Here is a 19,783-nt window from a genome sequence, read left to right as displayed (position 1 = left end):
CAGCTGGGCACACATATGTGATTTTTTATGTAAATGTGACAGGTCTGTGGTCTGATAGTGTACGGGGGAAGACTCAGACATTATATAGCAAAGGGCGGCACTTTTTGACAGGAACCAATAGTACAGTCGGGTCCATAATAAATGCAGGGGATGAGTAGAACGTGTGCCTGGATGAGTGTTGGTGATGCATGCACCAGATACCTATTAAAGAGTATGTGTCAGTTATGGGTCAGAATGTTCCTCTGGCGCACGGTTTATCAGTTAGTGGGGTACTGGTTGAGTCTGTCCGCAAACAGTGTGCCTTGCTGAGGTCATCCCCCAAAAGTATATGCTCTGCTTCAAAACTGTCCATCCGGACTAGTAAGTCTTGGAAAAAGTCAGGGTCATCTACATTAGGTGGATGAATATTTACCAATAGGACTTTTTGGTCAGCTAAGATACCTTGGAGTATTGTGTAGCATCCATTCGGGTCTGCGTGGTGGGTGAACCGGATACTTCTATGGATGAGTATATATGTGCCTTGGGGGTACGAGCTGTAGCAGGAGACGTATCAGTGGGAGCCCCATTGCTTAGCAAAGGTTTAGTCTTTTTTTGGGCGGGTGTTACGGGCACAATGTCGATCGGGCGCGAAAGCGGGACAGAAGCAGAAACGCCCGCTTGAACTACACTTCCCAGAATCCCCGCACGCACGTCATGCAACCGCGTCTTCCATAAAGGCGGAAGCGAGACTATGCAGCGCGTCGGAAATTCGTCCCGTCGTCCGATGTCCTGTTCGTGTTTTGTAGAACCCTGATCCTGGGATTGTCCTCGCTTGGAGTGTGATTGGAAGACGGAGCGTAGCCTCGCTGTTCACCGCTTGAAAGAAGGAGCCTAGCCTCGTTGTTTCTATCCTGAAGGTCCGGTAAGGGTGCAGTGCACCAGTTCCTTCCTGCTTCTCCCGCCCGATATATCCGTTCCTTCCTCTGTTGGTGAGCACTGCTATGGCTCGTGCGGAGGGAGGGAGAGTTACCGGAGATTGATACACGCATTTGTACACAGCTGACACATCCGCCTGTGATATAGCAGGAGCACCTTGCGTAAGCTCCTGTGCTTTATTTTTACAAATAGTACGATGTTTAATGGGGAATAACTGTTGCTGTGCCCATACCAAAGACCCATGTATTTACCAGTCCCAGTGAGACTGGAAACTGGACACTGGTTATAGTGGGCAGGAACATCGCTCTTCTGGGCCTATGTGCAACATATATATATATACCTTTAAGCACCTAATGGAATCCATGGTGCAGTAACCTGGATAAATAAGTTGCTACGGTTCTTGCTTTGGAGAAGTCCTATCATTCTTATGGGGATCTGCATTCATGTATGTTGATGTGCCTGTGACTCTATTTTTCAACAGGGATTATCCGAGTGGTAGCGGACTACCCTCTATCCCTGTGAGGCAGAGTGGAGTCTATGTTGGGGTAGGTTCTGGGGAGAGCTTCTGCTTTCTAGGTCAAATGTATTAACAAGATACCTGTGCAAGCTCTGGTTCCAATGTGAAGTTGTTCTATGATTGTCTTGTTTATTGTATGTATCCCACCTTGCAGCCAAACACATCAAACCGAATGCTTAACGTCTTCACTGAGAGGTAGAGGTGACTTGATATACGAAGGCCGTTCTTTTTCTTTACAGGTATACACTAACACCTGTTTCAATGTCCCTGTAGCCAGGAGAGTGTAGCGAGGAGGATAGGGAAAGCGGAAGGGTGCTAATATTGTTTCTTGTGTTTTGCAGATCTCCCTCCCTGCTGTCCCCTTCCTTTCCTTCCCTCGCTTGATCCTCCCACTGACCTGTGCCATTACGGCTACCAAGGCTTGGGTAGATCAAGAGGTGGACCACACTAAGCAACAATCCGATCCCGAGGACTGAACCAACGTGACAGCGGGGTAGGTGTGTTTCCTGTAGGAAAACAATGTTAATATTGTGTCTCTGTGGAAAAGAGAGCACCTGTTTGCCTTTTCGCAGGCTGTTGATACCACAAATATTCCAGGTCATAACGGTAAGCTCAAGTCCCTTGGGCAACATAGGTCTTGTAGGTGAGCTGAGATGGGAGCTCACCTGACGGAGGGTGTTGTGTGATGGCTTGTTAGAAAAAGAGTGTGATACTTCACAAAACAACAAAAGACAATTAAGTTACTAACTCCAATGAAAATAAACCCAACCCCCCACCCACACTAGGACATCATCCAGTGAATCCTAGTCATATAAACAAAGTATATAAACAAGAAAATTTCCAATTTGAATCGGGTGGTGATCACCATTAGGGCGCAACGGTGCTGCAATCACGACGGCTCCTCTGAAAGTGAGGTTTCTATATGGCACACATGCAACCACTGGTGGGGAATGATTACAGACATTGAATGAGGAGCTACAGAATGTAGAACATGTAAAGTCAAAGGTTTTTTGTTCTGTTAATCATGTGTACATGGATCCCCCAGATTCTGCGTAATGTGACTTCCAGCGATCTGTATTGTTGGGGAGGAATGTCTCGAGTGGTCTTTTCCTAGGTGTGGGGATGATGAGCTCAGGGGCGGTGGAGACTTTGCCCCGATCTCTTGTCAGCACATCTGCTGATGTATCCATCATTTTTATGTAACCTTTATGTTCTATTTGTAGGCGCACTGGTTTCAGCATGGCATATTGAATGCCCAGTTTGCGTCAGTAAATTTACGTCTGGGAGTGAAGTACGGAAATAACAAAATATTGGCACCTTGATACCTGACTGGGCCTTTTTCGCATGCTAGCCAGAGGGCAGTGTCTCTATCACTGTAATTGAGCAGGCATGCCCTCTGGCGGCCTGGGGCCAAGGGAACAGTGTGCCCTTTCCACAGCAAACCTGATGGAGAACCTGCATCTTTCAAAGAGGTCAGTTAGTAGTTCTTCGACAAATACCTCAGGGTGACCCAAATTGGTTGTCTCTGCGATATATGCTATGCGGATATTATTCTGCTGTGATCTAGCTTCAAGATCTTAATTATTTATGGCCACTTGCTTGAGCACTCACTCTATTTTTTCCATGCATTTCTGTGTAGTAGCGGTGGCGTCTTCCAGATCCGATATCCTCTTCTCAGCACCCTCTAGATGTATTCCGCTGTTGTCCAGACATGCGCCTAGCCGGTGAACAACCTTTACAACACAACTATTACAACGCACTACACTTACAACGAAATTTTTACAATGCAACATCCACTACAACGCATTCCATTACATCGCATGACACTACAACGCATGTTTAAAAACTACCTTTACAAGTTTTTTTTTACAGTGTTCAGGAATTGGCAGCACTACAACTGTTGCGTTCCCTGTCATAGTTTAATTGAGTAGGCCCTCGCGGTCCCTCAAATGCTTTAGAGGCTGGGCTACATCCACGCCGATGGTGTGGTCACTATTAGGGTTGCAGCTAGTCATTTCTCCCTAGTACCTTCGTGTTTGTGTGCATTGCACAATAGTAGGTGGTGATTGGCAATGGGGGGGTGGCTCAGTTGTATTATCACCCCCCCCAGTGACTTTATGGTCTGTGAAGTATGGCCTCTGGGATGCAGTGGCACATTAGCGTGGTGGCGCACAGCTCTGTGTCTTCAGTGTGGGAGTTGCACTTGGGATGCACTCCTGTGCGGTGATTCATTGGGGGAATAAGTCCCCCAAGTCCGATCTCAGCACATCTCTGCAGGGGATCTGGTGGTGCCTTGCTACTACGTCTCAGGTTTTCAACACATCGGGGTTCGGCAGGGCGTCACCGTGGCATGTCTGGTGTCGCGACATGGTCACAGAACCCCTGAAGTGTCCTCAGTCCAGCAGCAGCGATCCGGTTTTCCTCAGGCCACGTGTCAGATTACTACAGCCGTGATCCATGCTCCCTCATGGTCTCTCAATCATGGCTGTTTCTCCCTGATGAGGGGGGTCCCTTACATCACTGCAGAGCCAACGTCCACCTCACCGGAGCGGCAGGTGGACACTGCTCGGAGGGGATGATACTTGGAGGGTGGTGAGCTCCGACAGGATCGGGCGATCTCAGCCTCAGGCTCACCCACAGCCCCTGTCACAGCAGGGTCTCCAAGGCCTTGTTGGGCGCACTCTCTCCCCCCTTGAGGCTGACTGTGGCAGGTTGGGGACCCTCCTGGTTCTCGGGGTTTCCAGGCTTCCAGAGCTCTTCCCATGCATATTGCAGCCCTCAGGGTGTGGTATGTGAAATGTTTGGCGGCGGCTGCAGGCTGATTTGAGCCGCTGTTGGAGCTTCACGGAGATGCGGCCATCTTGGTGAATGTCTTGGCCACACCCCCCAAAGTGTTTATTCTTTAAAAATTCATATTTCCGGTTCCCTACATTGGATTTTTGTCGTTTTGGTATCTATTTGTTCATAAAATATAATCTAAGTTTATTAATTGGAGTTGGAGTTGGCTTGTGTGTTGTGTCTTACTTATTTAATGCATTGGTGTTTTTAAATGATTTACACATGTTTCCTAAGTTAAGCCTGCCTGTTCGTCGCTAGCTACCAGGGGTTAAGCAAGGGATTAATTTATCGAGACCCTAACTGAACCTTTTATTGTGTTTGTTACCTCAATACTAGTGGTAAGTCACTACTTATCACTACTAATAATCTACTTTCCAACAGTCTTGTGGATTATTACTGCACTATGCAGAGTTGCTACATGTAGCACCCATATTCCATCCACTGGCAGGCATTTTCAAATGCTGAAAATCCAATATATGGATATATTTTCCAGATGTCATAAGTGCAATTTAGAAAACCAACCAATCCTAATTCTTTATGATGTCTAGTTTGATTTCACAGACTGTGTTTTCTGCACACGCTTGAAGAACAAAATATGTGAATTGGGCCTTTGGGAAGTTTCCGTGGAATAGGAAGAGGCAAAACCTGACTGCAGAGGGCATGAAAAGAATGATAGCTGAGAATGCTTGGAAGATGGTGAAGAGTAAGGCGTTTTGTGGGGGAGAAGATGAAGACTTAATGGAACATAACTTTGAACCAAGGAAGCATATCATTATGTATAAATGAGTAAGGGAAGAGCCTAGATGAAAAAGAAAGGCCAAAGAGGGCAGCGAGTTAATGAAAGAGATTAAAGTAGAGGGACATGAGATGCAAGCATTGGTCAGAAGGAGCAGCAGTGGCATTAGATCTTTCTTAAAAAAGAAAAGATAGCTTAGTGTTAGATAAGGGAGTAAATACGTAAAAATAGATGCCAGTGAAAGAAAGGAAGCTGATAAAAGAAAACAAATACAAGGTTAAATTGTGATGGTCTGTATAGAAGGCAGGAAAACGAGGTTTGAGTAGAGTCTTAAGTCTTACAAAGGGACACTGGGGGAGTGGGTATTGATAACAGTATGAAATAGGTTTCCTTGCTGGAATGAAGAGTGGAAATGTAAATAGCTTTATGGATGAAATCATGAGTGTGATTCATGTGGGAATTTGTTGCATTCTAGATACATTCAGGCTAATGCAAGAAGAGTTTAAGAGAGTTTGAGATCTTCAGGGTCTCATTCTCTTCCTGTTCAATTCTTTTCTTTCCCTCTTCCCCCATTTTAACCCTTTTGATGACATTAATGTGCCACACTTTCTTGAAAAACTAACCAGAGCCTATCATGGCAATATTTTTGGAGTGATTATGATGCTTTCTGTCTGTGTATGTCCTTTTATTGTTTTTAATGTTTATTTTTAAGAGACTTCATGTGTTCACAACTTGATTGATTTTTTTAATCTATGAATAAAATACATATTTTAAGTGTCCTGAAGAAGGTGATTTCCATTATAGTTAATCCACACAGCACGTCGACCAGCATAACAAGACCATTTCTTGTTACATCTAGTTTTAGAAATCTTCCAAATATGTATAGATCAATTACCTGAAGATGTTTCTAAAAAAGTGACAAACATATGTATTTTTATACAAAACTTTTTCAACTCTTTTATTAAAGGAGTTTGTATGCTTGTGTTTTATGTCTTGTATAAATCTGTGAGTATGCAATGTATGAGTCATATGTGATTATAACATATAGTTTTATATTGTTTGTTGTTTGAGGTTTTTTTTCCACAGGTTGCTTTTGAGTCTGTCCTGAATTTGCCTGGTGAAATTCTAATTTCTGTCACTGGAGAATGTAGCGCATACACAACTATGATTGGAGAGCCAAAGGAGATTAATCATTTGGAAGACACCAGTAACAACAATTGCAGGTACATTTATCCCTCAGTGTTCTGCATGAGTGAAGAATCGGAATTAGAGATGTTAAGTGGTGAGAAAAGAAAGACTAAGCAAAAGAGAATACAAAGGAAAGAGTAAAGTCATCCAAAATTGGGAAGAAATAAGAGTGAAGTCATTATAGTTAAGAACAGTAACTTTCTACTTAATAGTTCACCAGTACATTCTGATATTTTGATCTACCTGAATGTAACTTAGGCCAATAACTCTGTGAAACAGGTGTGCTAAGTTTAACTGCCTATAACGGGTGCAAAGATTTGTGTGCTTTTACTGGGACATTGCAAATGACCACTATCTTATGGACTTCGTGACAGCCTGATGTCGCCTAACAACCAAACATATAACGTAAGATCTATTTCAGATAAAAACACCATTATACAATATAGTCCAAATTCAAATTGGATTCTTTTGTTTAAACATTACATAGAAAGCATTACATTGTGTGTATACATTTGAGATGCAGAGGGAGTAGAATTTGTCAGTCCCAGCTAAATGTGGATGAAGTATATATTGTATCAGCAGGGTGAAATTTTAGAGATTCTCATTTGTTGGGCTAAATGAAAGAAATACCCAATCACCAGAATCAAGCAGTAATTAAAAATTCAGGAAGACTGGATTTATTTGTTCTTCAATTGATTGACAAATTAAGGAGGGGTAGAAATATTAAAGCATCCATACTGCTTCTTTGTATAAAGGTTTAGTAAGACAAAATATAGAAAAGACAGTTTGGTGAGTTGCACTTCAGTGTGAACATAGTTTGTTACCTTTCGGAGATTGGAACATCTAGCAATTCTGAAACCCCACTGTCCCATAAATGTGCTCTTAGGGGTGATCATGACCTTGAATCTTCTTGGAATCATGACTTAGCAAGAACTTTGAATTAGTCCATATCAGTAGAGATAGATGATTCCTGGGTGAGACCAGCTTGCATCCAGACAATTTGATGGGAATACCCTTGGCTGTTTTGTTGAGGTTCGTTATGCAGTTTGTGTATTGTTTTTTTTAATTTTTACAAAGGCCAAGATTTAGCTAGAGGTGGGTGCATCACCTTGGTTATGTCCTCACCCAGGACTCAAGGTGAAGAAGACAGCACTAGTATCAAATGTTTTCTTTTCGGCAGGTCTAGGTTTTGGGAATTAATAGAAGAGGGACCACTGATGTGGTAACTTCTTTTTGCTTGATATTAAAACTTTTGAATCTGACACTGACTAGTTGACCACAGATCTGAAAACCTATCATCAGGTAGGAGTTAAAAACAATGATCTTGCCACAGTGTCTGGTAAAGTTTGAGGCACAATAACATAAAACAAAATAACTAAAAGGAAACCGCTCCGTACTATTTTCTATTTTTCTACAGTTTTTCTACAATTATGAGTAATCAAGAGAATAACCTCACCACAGATTCTGAAAATGAAGATCAAAGCATACTGGAGACCACTGTAAAGCAGATTGGTGGTTGTAGTATCTTCATTGTATTCCCTTATCACCCAGCTCCTGCCCGAGGAACCTTTCCTCAGAAAACCACTGACCCAATATCTAATTTAAAAATTAATTAAACATAACTTTAGATTAAAATATATTTAAATTACTTCCAGTTTCTTCACCTGGGGTCCATGGACCCTTGCTGGCCCCAACACCTGCTTAGGGGGTCATTGACTGTTCAGGAAATTTAATAATATTAGCAGATTATTAAAGTATACATAAAAAAGCAGAATTGCACATTGAAACTCTTAAAGTGCTCTGCAAATGTGAAGGAAGTTGGAGACAAAAAAGAAATTGGTATCCTTGTCATATTTCGTGGGAGCAGCGCAAATATAGCAAGTGCAATCTAGTATGGATGATTGGTAACCTGAACTGAAGCACTGGTGTGTGAAAATGAGCATGCATTAGGGGGAATTGCTTCCTCCTTGAGAAAAAAGACTGGGCCTTATTACGATGCAGACTGCCATTGCAGTGGGAGTGGGACCGCCTGACAAGTAGTCAGAGGTTACACCCACCAGATTATGATGTTACTGCCATATAGGCGGCGGGAAGCATCCGATTTTCTATTGTGGCTTGTGCTGCAGCCCAGATAAGGGCCGCAGCACAAGTCGCAATAGAAAAAAGGATGCTTTTTAAAATCCATGCACCTTGTACCAGGCCCCATGTGGTGCATGGCAGACGATGCATGGATATTTGGGGGGCACCACATGTGGCCCCCAGGCCACATAGTGGAGACCCATAGGGGATGGGGACCCTGCTAGGGGCCCCCAAAGTCCCTTTCTAACAGCTTTCCATGGCGGTGAGGCTGCCATGAAAAGACTGTGGGAAATTACATAGTGATCCCTACGGCGGGGCATTTGCAGGCACCGCCCCCATTGTAGGGATTACGGTCTGACCTCTGCCCTGATGAGCTCCTTGAGCCTGTCAGAGGCAGAGATCTGTCTCTCCGACCTGTGGTCCAATCGACCGCATTGTAATACAGCATTCAGACTGCTATCCTGGATGGAGGTCTGTTGTGATGGTCTCACTGACATCATAATAAGGCCCTACATGTTGGAAGCTTCCAACCTTCCCATTAAAATTTTGATTTTTGATTGTTTTGATTACGAAATAAAGTGTTTCCTAATTTGTGTATTTGTTTGATGTATAATGTTCTTGTCTTTTTGTGTATTGTTTTTAGGTCCAAATCATAGAAATTGCTTGGACGGGGTTCTCTGGCTTCCAGTCGTGCTTTTGTGGTCGTGAAAGAACCACTGAACTACACACTTAAAACTGTTTGCACCCTCTTTTTTTAAATTTTATTTTTTTAAACATTTTTATTGTTCTTTTGCATAAATTGGTACTGATTACAGACATCTGAAATTATAAGTACGTTCAGAGTACACAGTTGTGCCAACACTTAAATAGCATTGCAAGTATCCCCCACAAGCCCCCATCATATGATCACATTAATGACAGCTTTCTCAAAAATAACTCTGATTATGTCCATTATTCGCTCAGTTCCGGGTCTGAATCTTCAAGCGGCGGGGTACATATATTCCCTCTAAAAGCATTCCACTTCCCCCACACCCATGTCCATTTCTTGGGGCACCCTCTGTGGATAAAGACCACCTTCTCTGCCACCATTGCGCTATCAATGTCACTACACCACTGTTGATGTGTGGGGACGGCCTGCGCTTCCCAGTGTTGAGCTATGTTTCATTTAGCCAGCATCATACCCAAAGTCGCCCAGTCTTGAGCCGCATGGTTAAGATCTGTAGGCTCCCAAATATTGATAAAACATCTCTTGGGTTCTGGGGGGACATTAGGTCCACAAACTTGTGTGATTGTAACCATGATAGCCTCCCAGTAGTATATAATTTTGGGGCAATCCCACAACGTGTGATAGAAAGTACCCGGTGTCCCAAAGCCCCGCAGACACAATGGTGTGTCGGTCCTTCCAATTTTGTATAATGTCATCCTTGTGTAATATGTTTGGTGCAGTATTTTGAGTTGCACTAGTTGTAATTTGGAGGGTATTGCCACTTTGCGTGGGTACGCGAGCGCCTCCTGCCGGTCCGTTTCATCCAGCTCACCCAGCTAGGCCTGCCATTTCTCACGAAGAGTTTTTGTGGGATCTCGTTGGTTATTTATGATTTTATGATATGTCAGGGAGATGGCTTTTTTAGTCATGTAGTCCGTCAACAGCCTGTCCTCAAGTGGTGAGGACTCAGGGAGATCAGTGCCTGGTGGAATAGCTTTTTTGAGCGCATGTTTGATGTGTAGGTAGCGGTATTGTTCCGTCGATGCCATCTCGTATGTCTCCTGAAGTTGGGAGAATTAAATGACCCCACCTTTTCTCCACAGGTCCCCTACCTTTGATATATCGATGAGGTCCCATCGGGTGAAGCCTTTGCTATTACGAAGTCTACCTAGTCGTCGGGTGTCCCAAAGTGGTGTATGTTTTGTTAAGACCCCTTCCGAGCCGAACGCACGGAGCACAGTGAACCAAATATGTACAGTGTGCGCAATTGGTCCCATTAGTGTATTTTTACAGGATTTATCATATAGTGCTACCAGAACACCTTCAGCACCGAGGGTGTGTCTATCCATGCGAAGTGCCGGTTCGTCTTGTGGGGCATGCAGCCATTGGTTTACCACAATGAGCTGCAAGGCCCAGTAGTATGTTTTGATATTTGGTAGGGCAATTCCACCGTCATACCAGCCACTTACCAATTTGTGCATGGTTATACGGGCAGGTTTCCCAACCCAGAGAAGATGACTTACTTCTGCGTCGATCGCTTTGAAGTAGGAGTGAGGAACCGGGAACGGGGTGTTCTGTAGGGCATATAGAAACCTGGGGAGTGCCATCATTGTGAACACGTCGGCTCATCCCAAGAGCGTCAGTGGCAGGGCGTGTCAATATTTAATGTCGTGGCGGAGTCTTTTCAGGGGTTCTGAAAGGTTTTTCTCGATGAAATGTGTGGGTTGGGAAGTAATATATATTCAAAGATATTTGAACCCCCCGTCTGCGACCTGTATCATGCAGTCTGGCGGCAGTCGCAGAGGTGGGCCACTAAGCACGTAAAGAACAGACTTGGCCCAGTTGATAGTGTAGCCTGAGACTCTACCATATGACGCGCGGATCTCTAACAGCCCAATAATTGATCGTCTAGGAAATGCCATATATAGTAAGATGTTGTCAGTATATAAGGAGATGTGATCCTCCCATCCCTTTGTCCACTTGAGTCTGCGTATTACTAGATCCCTCCTTATCCAGGCCGCCAACGGCTCCAGTACCAGAGCAAACAGAATGGGAGACAACGGACAGCTTTGTCTTGTCCCGTGACCTAGTGGAAAGTCGTCAGAGACTCGTCCATTTACCACCACATGTGCTAGAGGCTTTGTGTAGATGAGTTGGATCCATGCGCAAAATTTGGGACCAAAGCCAAAGTGTCGTAGTACTGCGAAAAGGAAGGGCCATTCAACTAGATCAAAATCCATACGTGCGTCCAAAGAAAGTATGACAGCCTCTTCCTGGATAGTAGGAGTGCGGGCCATTACACTATTGAGTCGTCTCAGATTAAGTGCAGTATTTCGGCCCGGCTTAAAACCTGATTGGTCTGGGTCTACTAGTGTTGTAAGGTATGGTTGGAGCCTAGCCGCCAGTGCCTGTGCTAGTATTTTGGCTTCTGCATTCAGCAGCGAGATTGGTCGATAAGATTAACATTCCTGTGGGGGATTTACCCGGTTTTGGAATTGCTACGATTGTCGCTGTGGGCTGATCTCTGGGAAGTGTACCCACTTCTAGACTGGCTTCATTCATTTTGAGCAAGTGTGGTGTAAGTTTGCATGCTGCTTTTTTGTAGAGTTCCATGAGAATGCCATCGGGACCTAGAGCTTTCCCCGATTGGAGCCCACTTATGGCTAGTGTTAGTTCGTCGGGTGTCAAGTCTGCCTCCAAGGCTTGAACTTCGTGAGGTGCAAGTCTGGGCATCTGTATGTCTTTAAGAAATGCAATATTCTCCTCTAGCGTGGTCACGGCTTTAGGAGTATATATTGTCTCATAATGAAGTGCCAACCCATTTACAATCTTTTGCGGGTCTGTGATTGCCACCCCAGTGTCTGAATTCAGTTGTGCCACATAAGCGACTAGCTCGCTACCTTTTGTCTAACCAAGTTAGAAGCTTGCCAGCCTTATCACCAACTTCATAAATAGTGTGCTGTATTTTGGTGACTCTGGTTTTAGCCTCTTCCCACATGTAGTCCCTGTATTCCTGCTTTGCTAGGCTCAGCTTATGAGTTGTGGTATTGTTGGGATCTGAGGAGTGTTCGACTTCGGCTTGGCCCACTGCCTGCTCAAGAGTCTGCACCTGTTGCACTTTCTCATGTTTATGAGATGTGATTAAGGAAATTGCTTGGTCGCGCAAGACTGCTTTATATGCCTCCCACAGAGTTGTTGGGGAGTTTACTGAGTGTTCATTTTCCGTGAAGTATTGCCTTGTGGTTTTGTGTAGGCCTTTCCAAATAGGGGGGTCCTTCGGGGTATATGGGATATATGCGACGCCTCCCCAGGAAGGGAGATGTGTATTTTTTATCAAAACCGGGGAGTGATCAGAGATACCTCTGGGGAGGTGTGAGATCTCTGACACTCTCTCCAAATCAGTTGCCAAAGTAAGGATATAGTCTATCCTGGAAAGGCTATTGCGTGCACCCGAATGGAAGGTGTATTGTCGTTCCTGACGGAAGCATGAGTGCCAAGACCAAAGGCGTCAAGATATTCAGCCATGCGAAGGTGAGTTCTGCATTGTTCCCTAGGGGGTTGTCTGTCAAGCTTATTGTCGAGTGTGGCATTAAAGTCACCCAGTATGATCAATTCACCCTGCGGGAGTGTGAGCAGGAATTTACAAAGGGTTGGGAGGCTAGATTTTGCAGAGCAGGTGGGATATATACAGAAACTAAATTGTATGCTCACCCTTCCCATTGACATGAGATAGCTGCGAATCGTCCCTGATCGTCCGTCTAGGACCCGTTTATAACAAGTGAGAAGTTTTTGCGAACCAGAATCCCCACGACCCGCGAGCCTGAAGTGAATTCAGAGTGCGCCGCCATTTTAAATCCCCACCTATCCAGGGCTTTACAGGCTGATCCCATTAAGTGTGATTCTTGTGTGAGGGCAACTGCTGGAGCTTGTCGTTTAAGGTATTGTAGTCCCAGTCCATGCTATGATTGAGAAAGGGGGGCCCAACATATTAGAGGTCGCGGGCTGTGCTTGTGCGAGGTGGGTCAGATTGTCCCCTTGTGTCAGTGAATACGTAGTACATGCTGGAGCATGGAGAGCAATGCAATATGGTTAGCATGCACAAACTATGTATATACTTAATCATTCTTTGGTGTACCTGTGTGAACGAAGTGATCATAAACTTAAACTGGTCCCCATCCCCCACCACCCTCCCTGCCTCCTTGCAAGACGGACATGCTACTACCCGCCATCCCCGCTATCTCTTCGTTCTGAGTCAAGACATCAACTCTGAGACAGGTTTATCATGACCTGAATAAGGTGATCACAGAAACGGAAGGCACATGATCCGTGGAGCTCTTATACCAATATAAGTCAAGGGATATATACCACCCGGTTGGCTTTGCTGTTTCTACATGTCCGATTGACTATGGATATTATTATTGGACTCTTCAATACTTATTAGCCTTGAAAAAGTCCTTTTGGACGAAACATGTGTCGGCTGTTTTGTACACACATTTGGTTTTTAAAAGAAGAAACAATAAAGAAATATGGAAAGAAAATCCTGAAGCAATTTGTGGACTCCAATTTGATACATACAAACAAACAGTGGAAACCAGCTTTACTGGTTTAGTACTTTTTGTGTGTGCCTCGGCAAGTGCGTGAAAAGTTTGTGGATACCAAAGGGCCTTTTTGTCTCTTTTGGGGTTCGGTTTGTCTTCCAAAGGCAGAGGAGGACTTGTTGCCTGAGAGTACCTAAGATACTAATCAAATGCGAACTATTGATTTGAATATACGACATAGTGGATGTGCATATAAATTTCTGGCAAGCCCAACTTCGCAGAGTGCTTATTCCCAATAACTTGTACTTGCGTGAGGGGGGAGAGTAGTCCGGCGATCACCCCGAGCCATTCCATCATTCAATAACATATCTGTACAATTAGTTCCGTCTCAGCATATATAGCAATGCGTCATTGCTAAGACGCACAGAGGGGCAAAAATTCAAGGTGAACCTGGCCAAGCATGGTAGTCCAGTACATTAGTTTCAATGGTGCTTTATCTTCTCTATTCGTTCTCCTTGGTGACCTCTATCCTTGTTTCAGACCTGGAGTGCGGGTGCCCAGGGCATCCTCATTTTTCGGTCTCCACCTGCGTTAAATCCTCCGTGGAACTGTGTCTCTTGAACCCTGCAATGCCGCATCTAGCAGTCGTTGTTGTTGTTTCTTGCCTGTTCTTCGCGGCCCTGGGGCCTGCCGCCATCCCTCCAGCCAGTCATGGGCCTCCTCAGGTGTCCCGAAGAACCATGTTTTACCGTCCGCTCCTACCCGCAACTTTGCCGGGAAGAGCATTGAGTAGTTGAGTTCCCGGCGTTTGAGTTCTTTATTCACCTCCAAAAAAGTCAGTTGTTGTTTAGTAACAGTTGCTGTGTAGTCTGGGAAGAATGAAATTACACAATTCTCTAGGCTTATCGGAGGAGCTACTTGTGCCGCTTGTAGTATAGCGTTGCAATCATGAAAGTTAAAGATGTGGGCTAAGATTGGTCTGGGGGGGCCCCCGGTGTAGGTCTGCCTCCTGGTACTCAATGGGCTCTTTCCACCAAGAAGAAACTGGACAGTCCTCGAGGCTGGAGCTGGGTCTTGATGAGATCTTCAACAAATAAATCCAGTGCAGGGCCTCCTTTACCCTCCGGTACGCCAATAATTTGAACATTATTGCATCTGGAGCGGCCTTCCTGAGCGTTAAGCTTAGCCGCTATTAGCTTGTTTTCTGTTTCTAGTCGTTGTAGGACAGCAGTGTCTGTGGAGAGAGTCGTTGTAATAGTTTCGACTTCTGTCACTCTCACGGCCATTTTCTGGAAGTCGGTTCGCAGGAGCGAGATGTCTGTGGAGATCAACCCCACTGTAGTTTGAACCTTATTAAGGGCTTGACCTCTGCCTGGCCCTCAGGCGCTGGGTTCTTTTCTTGTGTGGTGTTCCGTTCTGCCAGGTCCTGCTGATCTTTAGCGTAGGCATATTTTTCTAGTTTTAATTGCTGTGCAGTGTGTTGACCCCGGCTGTCCATTATGGCCAGTCCGCAGGGGCATCGCAGGCAGTATTTCAAGTGTGTGGCCGTAATCGCTGCTGCCTGCCTATGTGACTGTAAGCCACGCGCGGCCTTTCGGGTTCCTGGCTGCGGATCACCAGTTGCAATAGAGATTGGTGCCCCCGAGTCTGGACCCAAGTAGAGCAGTGATATGGTGGGCCGTTCGTTGGTGTTTAAGCAAGTTCACGATGTCAACAAAGCCCACGAGGGCTTCCACAAATCAACCATGGCAGACACCAATGACGTGCACCAGGTGCTGCAGCGCTTTCCTTATCCCACCTCTAGTGTGGCAGGCCGCCTGCTGTTTAATTACACTGGCAACTGTTATGCAGGGGTACCACACCAAGGTCTTCAGACAGCGCTGGGTCCTGGAGTGCGACGTCTTGGTGTTACCGGGCTCAGCGCGATGTCACCGGTGCTGCTTTTGTAGAGCAAGGTGCGCTCCCAGGGATGAGTTGCGGGAGGCTGAGGCACTCCACAGTCAGCAGCAGCAAGGGCGGCATTTCACCAGTCGCGCAGCTGAGATCGCTCACTTCCTCGCTGCCGCCTCAAGATCGGGGATCTTGCTGCATCGGTGCTGCTCTTTCTGCTGGGGTGAGACCCGGCACGGCGCGAGCACATAGTTTTTGTCGCACGGCTGGTCCCTCTCACTGCCCACGGATCCTGAAGGTCAGTTTATTCAAGGGGTTTGTTGGCCAGTCCAGTTCAGTCAGTGTTGCTACGCACAGCGCGTGGGCATCCCACCGCCACCCTCCGGGTGCCATTGTCCTGCTTTCTTCTCTGCTGGGTCCCGGTGCCACCCGAGGCCCCGGCTTAATCGATGGTGTAGGCCACATCCCGCAGGCACGACGTAGGGTCTTCATTCTCCACGTCTCGGATCTCACAGAGGGATCAAACGGTGCCCCGTTGCTTCTTACGCCTGGATCATTGCATTTCGTTGCTGTTTGTAGACGGATTATGTGTCCGATCGCTGGGGATGTCACGCTGATCTTGGAGCCTCTCTAGGCAGCGGCCATTTCGTTTGGCTGCTAGCCACGCCCTCTGTTTGCACCCTCTTGATGTTTTGTGTCAAGCACATATCAAAAGAGATGGAAAGTTAATTTATTGAGTTTTTGTCCTGTAATCAATCATAACAAACAGATCCTTTCATATGTACTAAACAGCAATATCAATTGAGCTTCAGTTCTATTTGTGCATTCTCGGTCTGCACCATGCCTATGAATCACATGCCATTAATCTATGTTGTCTAAAAGTTTAAATGAAGTTAAAAAACTAAATAAAAAACAGCAGTATCAATTCATTAAAGTGGGTTGGAGTTTCTTCCAAAAGAAATGGCACAGTTTCAAATTTTCTGCATATTACACTTCCTCGTGCAGATAATGTTTCAGTTACGAGACAGTCGTAAAAAGGTAGCTCATTGGCTGGCAGTGATGGGACTGATAGAATCAATTTGATTTGCAACTAAAAGGACCAGTAAAATATGGCCTCAACTAAAAGGTCTTTCACAGTTTCTGAAATGGCCCCTGAAGCAGCATACTTCCAAACTGTCTCTAATTTGGTGGCAGTCTTCTTTTCTCGGACAAAGGATTAATTTACAACATTATTCTTCTGTAATATTCCAGTTACAGAAGAGTAATATTCTAAATAAAGCCTTAGCAAGTAACATTATCATTAATGGTTTCTGCATTCACTCCTGAAGAATATCATTAAAGTTAGATACAATGAATAACATGCCATGCTTTATATCTGCTATTTACTTGGAAGGAAAGTCACCCTCTGAACACACTTCGCTTTCAGCAAGACTAATCAGTACCTTTTCTCTTGGCAATATGAGTCGGACGCCACAGTCCCATTGTAATGCTGACATTGTATTTGACGATGCTGCAGACCGAGTGCTTGACCCACGCATCGATTGGAACACTACAAAGAAAAAAAAATCATAGTTAGTTTCACTCTTAACACAACACATAGCTATGAAGAAATGATACACTTGCTCTGTTGGCATCTGCTTCATCTGTGAGGAAAAATGAACTAATAACAAATGAGCTCTTGGAAAACGTTTGCTCCTTGTGTATTTGAGGAAGGCTTTCAGATCCACTGGGATTTGTTCCTGTTTCATGTCTAAAGCAAACATGTCTCTCTGTTGCTTCTAATGTTGTTTTTGTGAATGTGAGAAAAGCTCGTACTCATGTTTCCTTTGTTGCACATGTTCTTTCTTTGAGTAAGATTGAACTGCTGCTGCCTACACAGAAGCTGTTTTGTGTGGTCAAGAAGGACCACTTTTGCAGGTCATTAAATACAAGTAAAGTTTTACTGACTCCTAAAATAAGATTTCATTTGAATAGCGATTTGGGGTAAGATGTATCATAGTATTGCACTGCCCTTGCATCACGAATGGTGTTGCAAGGGCAACCAAAACTAAAGTGAGATTGTGTGGCCCTGCATTGCATGGTAAATCTGGAGTAAGGCAAGGCAGCGAAAGTCTTGAGTTACTTTGCCCTTGGAAGGTGTTCCATGGATGCAGCGTGGGTGTTCCCACGCATCCACCCATTGATTTTAGCACATACCAAGACTGGTAAATCTGGGAATGCATCAAAATGCTACGCCTTCCTAGGGAAGGCACAACAAGGACAAATAGCTTTATTTCTCCTTGTTGTTTCCTCCGTTATTTCATTCTTTAGCACACTTAAAAGGAAAAAGCATTTGAGGATTGTTTTTATGTAGGAAGGTGCCCCTTTCTGTACAAAAATAATCCTGCATCCAACGCAGGCACCCTTGCAGCATTGTGCAAAGATACCTGCATTAGTGCTAGGCAGCACATTGGGTGCCAGTGCAGGCAGATAGTGGGAATGTGCCATATATTGGTAAATATGGCACATTCCTGCCCTCTTCCTTTCACGAAGCCCTGCACAGCAAGTTGTCTTGATGCTTTGATTTGCATGAAAGATTAATTAATCTGGTCCTTAAATGTAGCAGGGAAGTGTTGTGAGTGTCTCTTCAAATAATGCATTTATATGGAATGCATCAGTGGTTTGGAAACATAACTCGGGTTGCAAACCAATGAAAAAATACTGAATTCCAAGTTGGGGGGGGGGGGGGGGGGGGGTAACCCATTGTGAAAGGGAAAGGGTCACTTCCAAATGATGAATCAGTATTCAATGTATCAATGGTTAGCAACCATAATTCTGATCACAAACCATTAAATAGTTAAAGGGCACCAAGTTGGAAAGGGTTCCCCTTTAGACCACTTTCACTATGGGAATGTGGAAAAAGGTTTCACAGAGAGTCAGCAGTGGTCTTGGAACTAATGTCAACTCTCAGTAAACCATTTTTCAAAACATAGTCTTATTCCGTTTAATAAATTGCAACCAAGTTTTACGACCTCATAATTCATCTAATCCTATGTTCTTTAAATTTGGGAGCTAGTCAGGTTTTATCTCTGTGCCATTAGATAGTGATATAACATTTTCTTCATTGGGTAAAATGAAAGAGATTGTACCAATTTTTCTTTCAGTTCGAATGTGGATTTCAATGTCTTATTTTAGACAGAATTTGCTTCTTCAGATTTAGGCAGGTTTTGAGTCCCGAGTCAAAATATGAAGTATGTCAAAAACTAGGACGCATGCTGAAGATCCTGGGGGCGGGGGACAGGAACATGACGGCACACACTTACACCCCACCGGATGTCACCTCGCAGAGTACGCTTGGTGTAGTGTGGTCTTCACTCCCTCTTGTCCCGGTGCCTGCACTCATGAGGCTAGCTCCTGGCACTGACACGAGTTTGACTATCACCCCAGTGTGCTGTCCTGTCGTACCTCCCACACGCTATAGTCTCATGCTCTGTAATGTAATGACTTTCATAATGGTTTCTGGATTGCAGCTCTTTAATTATGTTGTTGACAGTTATTATATCATAAATGTTTATTTTATTGGTGTATTTGCTTTTATCCTCGTTCTTTTTCCTTTGGAACAATTTTACTGTTGACCTATCACACTGGCCGCATAGGACTGTTTTCAACATTTGCTAATCTCAGGGCGATCAGATCAGGGTGGCTTTAATGTTATAGGCGATGTCATCATGTGGTATTGGGCACCCTTTTTTTCTCTCCTTTTTCTTTCTGTTTGCACGCCTCTTTCACCACGGGCGATTAAGTAATGTGGGGAGGAATGCAGGTCAGAGGATCACGAGGACGCTATGAGAGACAGCCTTGATGTTAAATTGATGTGTTGTAACGCATCGAAATACGATCTGCTGTAACATGAGTAGTTAATCCACAAAAGTACTGTTGCAAAAATGTAATATGTAATTGAAAATGTTTATTTTTTTATTTTTAACACTCTTTTATGTCATGTACCTTGATTAAATGGAAAAATATGAAAAGACCAATAAAGATATTTAAACCAAAAAAAATGAAGTATATCAAAAACTATATAGCCTGAATGCCAACAGATCGATTTATTGGCAACAGATTCTTAAAAGGAATAAGCATGTCCAACAAAAATGATCCAAATAATTAGAACATGTAACATTGCCTAAATATTGGACGGTGTGAACTACATATATCCTCATCAAATTTACAATAAAAAGCACCTGTAAAGTAACACTGTCAGTAGTAAGTACCCTATGCCACAAAACTATTAAAAAAAAAATGTGGGTTGGAGACGTGAAAGGAAGAAAGGGATGGTGGAGAAGCCACAAATGACTGCAGTAGTTGTGAGAAAATGACAATTTCAATCCAATTAATTT

General features: G+C 44.3%; 1 protein-coding gene across 2 annotated transcripts in view; it reads right to left on the bottom strand.

The window, feature by feature from the left end:
• Nucleotides 1-19,783, bottom strand: part of ADAMTSL3 (ADAMTS like 3) — a 2,432,792-nt gene that overhangs the window by 41,321 nt on the left and 2,371,688 nt on the right. For both annotated transcript variants that reach the window (XM_085644288.1, XM_085644289.1), the window contains exon 29: nt 16,850-16,956. In XM_085644288.1, coding sequence (XP_085500414.1) covers nt 16,850-16,956 — 107 coding nt within the window. The remainder of the gene's footprint in view (nt 1-16,849; nt 16,957-19,783) is intronic.

The sequence above is a fragment of the Triturus cristatus genome, chromosome 3_1, assembly GCF_964204655.1.
Source record: "Triturus cristatus chromosome 3_1, aTriCri1.1, whole genome shotgun sequence".
Lineage (NCBI taxonomy): Eukaryota > Metazoa > Chordata > Amphibia > Caudata > Salamandridae > Triturus > Triturus cristatus.
The sequence above is the reverse complement of the archived record's forward strand: the minus strand, read 5'-3'. Positions and strand labels throughout refer to the sequence as shown.